Raw genomic sequence first — 7,376 nt, 5'->3', positions numbered from 1 at the left:
ATTTAAAATTTATTATTTTGTATTAATAATCTTATTAAGAATATATTATTAGTTTTTTTTAAAATAATAATTTTTTTCTTTGGTTCATCAAATAATATCGCAACAAAAATATTTTACATAGCTGACCCTACTAAATAAATATTATATTTATTTATTTCTATATTACATACAAAATAAATAACTAATGTTCAAAAAATTAGTTACATAATTTTATCTTAGTAAATTATAATAAGCAAATAAAATGCAATATTGCATATATTTCTTTTTCATACAAAAAAAATATTTTTAATTATATATTAAATAGAATAATTATTTATTAAGTTCATTTTTATATAAATAAAAATTTTTTAATTTTATATCTATAATATTTTATACTAATTAATTTTAAATTTTAATTACTTTTTGAATAAATTAATAAAACAGTAATACGAATAATTATATAAATATAATTTTATTTTAATTTTTCATTCTGTTACCATTTACGTTAATTGCCGCTCTTCGCATAGGTCGAATGGAATCGGTTGGTCATCGGTGTGAGAATCATGGCGCGCACCAGTTAACTGGGGACAGACGTCTCCCTCTTCCATGACAGAGATTTTTCGAACAGAATAATGGAGGAGTTCAGCTCATTATGACCAAAAAAAGAAAATAATAATAATAAATAAATTTAATTTATTTGATAATTTTTAAAGAGTATTGTATTCTCTATTTTATCTGAAGTGTACTAACTTTTATCGTCATATAAAAAATATTAAAATTTTATCTAAATAAGTAACCGACTTCCACATATTTAACACTTATTTAGGTAAAAGGGAGAGATCTCAACAACTTTCCTAAAAAATAAAATGGTCATTCACTATCAAAATTGGAATAATTTAAAGAGTAGATATATATTCTATTCAAAATAAAACAATTTAAAAGGTGGTTATATATTCTATTTAAAAGTGGAACAATTTAAAAAATAGTTATATATTCTATTATAAATACACCAATATCTCAGGTTTATTCAAAATTCAATCATTATACGATTTTATCTTTTTATCTTCGTTGAAGAAGATGTCAAACAAACCATTCAAAGGTGTTTAGTTCTCACGTTCAAGCTCAAAAGCAACCAGGTAATCCTCGGAATATCATTCGCCAATTTTGAACCCGTTTAAGGTTGAGATAGTTTCTTTTTCTTACTTATTGGTATTATAATTTAAAAAATATAAATCTCGTAATAAATAAATTAATAAAGTTTTCTACTACTATTGAGCAATACTTGACTTTTCGATGAATCATGCTACTAAAAGCCTAAAACCACCAAACTAATGATCCAAGTGGATCATTATCAACAGCGTCATAAATCGTTCATTATTGATTAATGATTATTGGTTACTTATTAATATTACTATTGAACATTTGACACTATTATTGGCTAGGAAGGAATAATTTATAAAATGAAGTCAACAATTGATTAACCACAAGTTTGATGAGAACAAGGGAAAGTGATTGCATTGTTTCATTAAACCAGATCCCTGCAGAATCATAATAATAAGAGATTGCCGCCGAAATGGTTCACTACTCAATATTGATAGCTATCAATATAATAAAACACAGTCACAAAATGCCATTGAAGCCATTAAATAATATATCCATTCATTCATTTTCCTTTATGATTAGAACACTTATGTTTCCCTGTTCATCTAACCACATTGTCTTTGTCCTCATCCCTATATATGGCAAGAAATACCAAGTAAGCGTAAAGCCTTAAAGTTCTTCTCTTTTCTGTATTATGTATACATGTTACATTTATCATAATCAAATTAGGCCATTGGTGAAAAAGGGCTAACAGATATCACTGCAACGTTTGGTTTTGCAGTAGAATGGCCCTGATTGCTGCTGATGATGTTGATAATCATAAGGATAATGGAGCACCAAGAAAGCCTGAGGTAAGTGCTTATTCTTATTAGTTTTATTTGAAAACTGACTCTTTTATTGCTCAAGAACAAAACTTGTTGGTGTATTATATAAGCAGGGAAAACAGAAAGCCATGTTAGTTTGTTTCATTCTGGGACTTGGCTCACTTGTTTCATGGAACAGCATGTTGACCATTGCAGATTACTATTACACATTGTTCCCTGTAAGCAACTCTTATTCTTATCAATAACAGTTGATATACAGATTTTTCAATAAGCACAAACAATTGGCAACATGGAAAATGGATCCTCTCAATTGATCTTGTAAGTTGTAAGGTGTGATCTTACACGATACAAATAGATTTGGTTCAGATGAGTTTCTTATCTAAAATTATAGATAGAGATCATCTTTTAAAATTTCAACCTTATTTTTATCTGCCAAACCAAACATACTCTGATGTAAGAACAAGATTTTTGGTAATTACTGCTTGAATTGAAAGGTTGAAAAACTTGGTGATTCTAACTAATGAAACCTTTTGTTTGAAGAAATATCATCCCTCAAGGGTACTTACCCTGGTTTATCAACCATTTGCACTTGGAACAATAGCAATAATGACATGGAACGAGTCGAAGATCAATACTAGAATGCGTAATTTGGCAGGATACAGTCTTTTCTCTGCCAGCACCTTTTTAGTTCTTGTTGTAAGTACACTGTTTCTAGTCTGCAGCATCTGAAATTTCTGGTTTTAGTCCTTGGCGTATATATAAGGCTTGAGAATCTGTTTGTGACAGTTGGATCTAGCAACAGGAGGGAAAGGTGGTATTGCACATTTCATTGGTTTATGTGTGCTTTCTGCTTGTTTTGGATTAGCAGATGGTCTTGTCCAGGGTGGAATGGTTGGAGACCTCAGTTTTATGTGCCCTGAGTTTATCCAGGTTCATCTTCCAAACAATTTCTTAACTTACTTTTAATGCTTACCCTTATTCAGTTATGTATATATATCTCATTTTTACCCTTAACTTTATGCAGTCTTTCCTTGCTGGTTTAGCTGCATCAGGAGCTTTGATTTCTTTACTTAGAGTGCTCACCAAGCTAGCATTTGATAAATCTCATGATGGACTTCGCAAAGGAGCTAGTATGTTCAAATTGATTTTGTATCTAAATACTTTGATTTAAACCATACTAGTTAGTTATTGTAAATTTGTTATAGTTGGTCCTTGTTCTCTGAAACTAACTAAAGAATTTGCATTGCACACATATTTTGTGCAGTTCTATTCCTTGCTTGCTCCACATTCATTGAGTTTGTGTGTATTTTTCTATACGCATTCTGCTTCCCTAAATTGCCAATTGTGAAATACTACCGGTCGAAGGCAGCCGCCGAGGGATCGAAAACTGTTTCGGCTGATCTTGCTGCTGTTGGCCTTAACACAAAGCCAAATGATCAAGTAATATAATTCATACCATTCACAATTACATGTGTTTGTTTTTTTCATCATGTGTCATATAATGTTTTTTTAATCATGTAGGGTGCTGATGATGATTCCAAACAAGTAGAAAGGATGAGCATCAAAGAGTTGTTGCTAAAGAACCTTGACTATGCAGTTGATTTATTACTTATATATGTAATAACACTGTCAATATTCCCTGGATTCTTGTATGAGAATACAGGAACACATCAATTAGGCACATGGTAAGTGGCCATTAATTATATATGTAAATATGATAATACTTGATTATATGAAATGACAGGATGGATGAATGAATTGTTTGTAGGTATCCAATTGTTTTGATTGCAATGTATAATGTGTTGGATCTGATATCAAGATACATACCTTTGGTGAAATGGCTCAAGTTGGAATCCAGAAAGGGAATATTCATAGCAGTAGTGTTGAGATTCTTGCTGATCCCAGCATTCTACTTTACAGCAAAATATGCAGACCAGGGATGGATGATCCTACTCACCTCATTCTTGGGACTCACCAATGGCTATCTCACAGTTTGTGTTCTTACTTTGGCACCAAAAGGTTACAAGGCAAGTTTAATTTATCCTACCTAGTCCATAATTTTATGTACATAGCTATAACTATTAAGGTAGAAATTCAGGTGCAGTCAACTTCACGTGAAGTTGATCGCTAGTCGTTAGATGATTTGATTTATTTAACTAAATTTTCATCTAACAACTCTCAATTATTAACTTTACTTAAAATTGACTGCACCTGAGTTTTTACCTTGACATAAAGATATATGTATAACATAGTAATATGTTGTGTTGCAGGGTCCAGAGCAGAATGCATTAGGTAATTTACTTGTGGCGTGTCTCTTAGGAGGAATATTTGCTGGGGTTGTTCTTGATTGGTTGTGGTTAATTGGTCATGGTAATTGGTAAATTCTAAAAGTTCACCTTATTCTGTTGTAATTGGATAATTGGTAATGGTGAATTCTAAAAGTTCATCTTATCAATATTGGATAATTAATTTGAGTTGATTTAGTAGTTAATTTACTAATTTGTTTAAATAAGTATTGGAGATTCGAATTTTTTTCATATATGTAATAATTTGTTCGATTTTTTTTATATATACTATAATCCGTTAATTTAGATTCGTAACGAATTAATCTTTAACTTGTTGGACAGGAGATATTGTAAAAAAAAATGAATATGGAATGATTAACGTGATTATCAATAAATATATCACTCCTTTACTTAATTAAATATTTTCAATTTTTGTCCGTTTCTATTGAGACAAAATTTGAAAAAAAAATTATAAAAATAGATCTATCTGTTATTTTACCCTATGTTTATTTTTAATATTTTAAAACTGGTGAATGACTTTATTAAATTTTTTTATTTCTGATTTGATAGTTTTCATGGATGTCAGTTTATTTTATTATTGTTTTACATTTTCTTAATGTTGAATTTTTTTCCTTTTTAAAAAAAGAATACTTAGGTTGTCCATAATTCATAACTAAGAAGCTCACAATGGCGAATAAAAGGATCTTATATATACTATTCCATTTTATGAAAATCAGTCACATGTTTTATGGTAGGGATAGTAACGTGGTCATTATCTGTCTCTATCGTTTAACTTTTTGGGTGTTATCTAACCCTACATAACTGACTAACTGTTCATTTGATTGACCACACGTATCACCAACTAAGTCAAATTAAATTCTTATTACTTTTATTTATTTATTTATTTTTAAAAAAGTGACGTAAAATTTATTATTTTTTATTAATATTTTTAGTTATTAATTTAATTTTTTTAATTTAATAATTTAACAACATACATTTAGTTTATATTTTAAATATTAATAACTAATTAATAATAAAAAATAATAAATTTTATTCGTCTCTAATATTACTCGTAATTAAAATTGAATATTTATACCTTTTCATTTTTTTATGTTCCATTTTTTCCGTAAAGTTTATTTTTCAAAAATAATAAATAAATAAACTATCCCAAAAAAGGAATTTTTTTATTACATAATAATATCAAGAGACATTTAAAGTAATTATATACATAAAAATAATCATTGAAATATAAATATCTGTTACATTAAATATTATAGTTAGATACGTACATATCAAATTATTTAATTATTGTTTTTAATCTTCAAGTAAGTAATTACTAACATTTAAACCATTTTCTTTTGGCATAAAAATAGGTTATATTAGTACATAAGCATCATTATTCTCCATTAATATTTCTCTTTTATTTTTGGATTCCGCTAAAGAGACAATGAACTATTTGTACAATGTGTATTAGTTTAATTTTTGGGTTCACCGAGAATCGAACTCTTAACCTTTCAGATCTAGCGCTTTAATACCATGTCATGATACTACTCATCCCAAAAGCTTCAGCTGATGGAAAAATGTAACACTAATGATTATATCTCTAATACTCCATAAACCTCCATTGTACACATTGTATAAATATTTCATTGGCTCATCTACTTTCCCTTTATTTTTTTTGAAGTGATGTAGAATACGCACGTTAGTGTATGGTTGTTGAAAGCGCAGACAAATATAGCGCATGTTTGAGTTCCCATAATTGGATAACTACGTTTTTAAGTTGTTTCTAAATTCTAAATTCCTAATTAACTACAATAATCCCACGGTTAATGTTTGAAACAGTGCGCAGTTTTTCTCTTTTCTTCACACATTATATAGTTCATGCACGTAAGGTTCATTAGTAATAATAAGAATATGCTTTTCAACTTTCATTTTTCTTTTTTTTTTTCTTTAAAGTTGAGAGTTCCTCAAGAAACCTCTCTGGCAATTTTTTTTCCATTGTATTGTTCCTTTAGTTTTTAAAATTCTGAATATTTTTTGCTTTTTTCTCACTCCAACTAACTTCCCTTGATGCCAACTTAATTCCGTGAAGCAAGGTTTTTCATTGCTTTCATTATTGTATATAATATCAATAACCCTTCTTCTGCATATATCATTTCTTTTTGAGGTTTTGTTTGAAGGTTTTATCAGTTTTTGATAATCATCATCTTCATATATTAAAGATACATTACATTATTATTTTTATAATATAATGTTGGAGCTAGTAAATATTTTAAGGTGCCAGAAATTGGTGCAAAGTCCAACATCATTTTGTAGGTTGATAAGGTATTTGCACAAGGAACCAATTCCAGTGGCATGGAAAAAACCAGGAATAGGGTGGACAAAGTTGAATTTTGATGGATCATGCAAAGTGGGAAGTGGGAAAGCAAGCATTGGAGGTGTGGTTAGAAATCACAATGCAGAATTCATGCTTGGCTATGCTGAATCCATTGGAATAGCTAATAGCACCATTGCTGAACTCACTGCACTTAAAAGAGGCCTTGAATTGGTGCTTGAAAATGGTTGGAACAATGATATCTGGCTTGAAGGTGATGAGAAAACATTGGTTGATATTATTGTGAGAAGGAGGCAAGTTAAGTGCATGGAATTTCAAAAGCATATTAGTCACATCAATTCTCTTCTTCCTGGGTTTAATAATTGCATTGTGAGTCATGTGTATAGGGAAGGGAACAGAGCTGCTGATAAATTTGCCAAAATGGGGCATCAATTGGATCATCCTAAAATCTGGACACATTCTCCTCCTGATGAAATTTTGCCTATTTTCCATGATGATGCTCAAGGTATACCTGTTATCAGAAAGAAAGGAATTTAATAATTATTCTGTATCTTATATATTAATTCTTTTCAGGCAAGATGGATGTATATATTAATATATGTATATATGTATACATGTAATAGCTAGGGTATATGATGTATCTTACCTCTTTTTGAATATACATGTAAAGGTAGAAATTCAGGTGCAGTCGACTTCATGTGAAGTTGATAATTGAAAGTCGTTAAATGATTTGACTGATTTGACTAAATTTTCATCTAACGGCTCTCAGCTATTAACTTCACGTGAAGTCGACTGCACCAAAATTTTCATTGTATGTAAATGATGATCAACTTTACAATTTACAAAGGAGGT

The 7,376-nt window shown here is 29.5% G+C and overlaps 1 protein-coding gene across 1 annotated transcript; it reads left to right on the top strand.

The window, feature by feature from the left end:
- Window positions 1–1,583: 1,583 nt before the first annotated feature.
- Window positions 1,584–4,471, top strand: LOC112714677 (equilibrative nucleotide transporter 3). The gene is made up of 10 exons (XM_025766316.3): window positions 1,584–1,735; window positions 1,862–1,931; window positions 2,018–2,122; window positions 2,445–2,600; window positions 2,691–2,834; window positions 2,929–3,034; window positions 3,169–3,344; window positions 3,426–3,589; window positions 3,673–3,931; window positions 4,175–4,471. The coding sequence occupies exons 1-10, from the start codon at window positions 1,719–1,721 to the stop codon at window positions 4,283–4,285; spliced, it is 1,308 nt and encodes a 435-aa protein (XP_025622101.1). The 5' UTR covers window positions 1,584–1,718; the 3' UTR covers window positions 4,286–4,471.
- Window positions 4,472–7,376: the final 2,905 nt, after the last annotated feature.

This window comes from Arachis hypogaea, chromosome 10 (genome assembly GCF_003086295.3).
Source record: "Arachis hypogaea cultivar Tifrunner chromosome 10, arahy.Tifrunner.gnm2.J5K5, whole genome shotgun sequence".
Lineage (NCBI taxonomy): Eukaryota > Viridiplantae > Streptophyta > Magnoliopsida > Fabales > Fabaceae > Arachis > Arachis hypogaea.
Note: the sequence above shows the minus strand (reverse complement) of the source record. Positions and strands in the feature narration are given on the sequence as shown.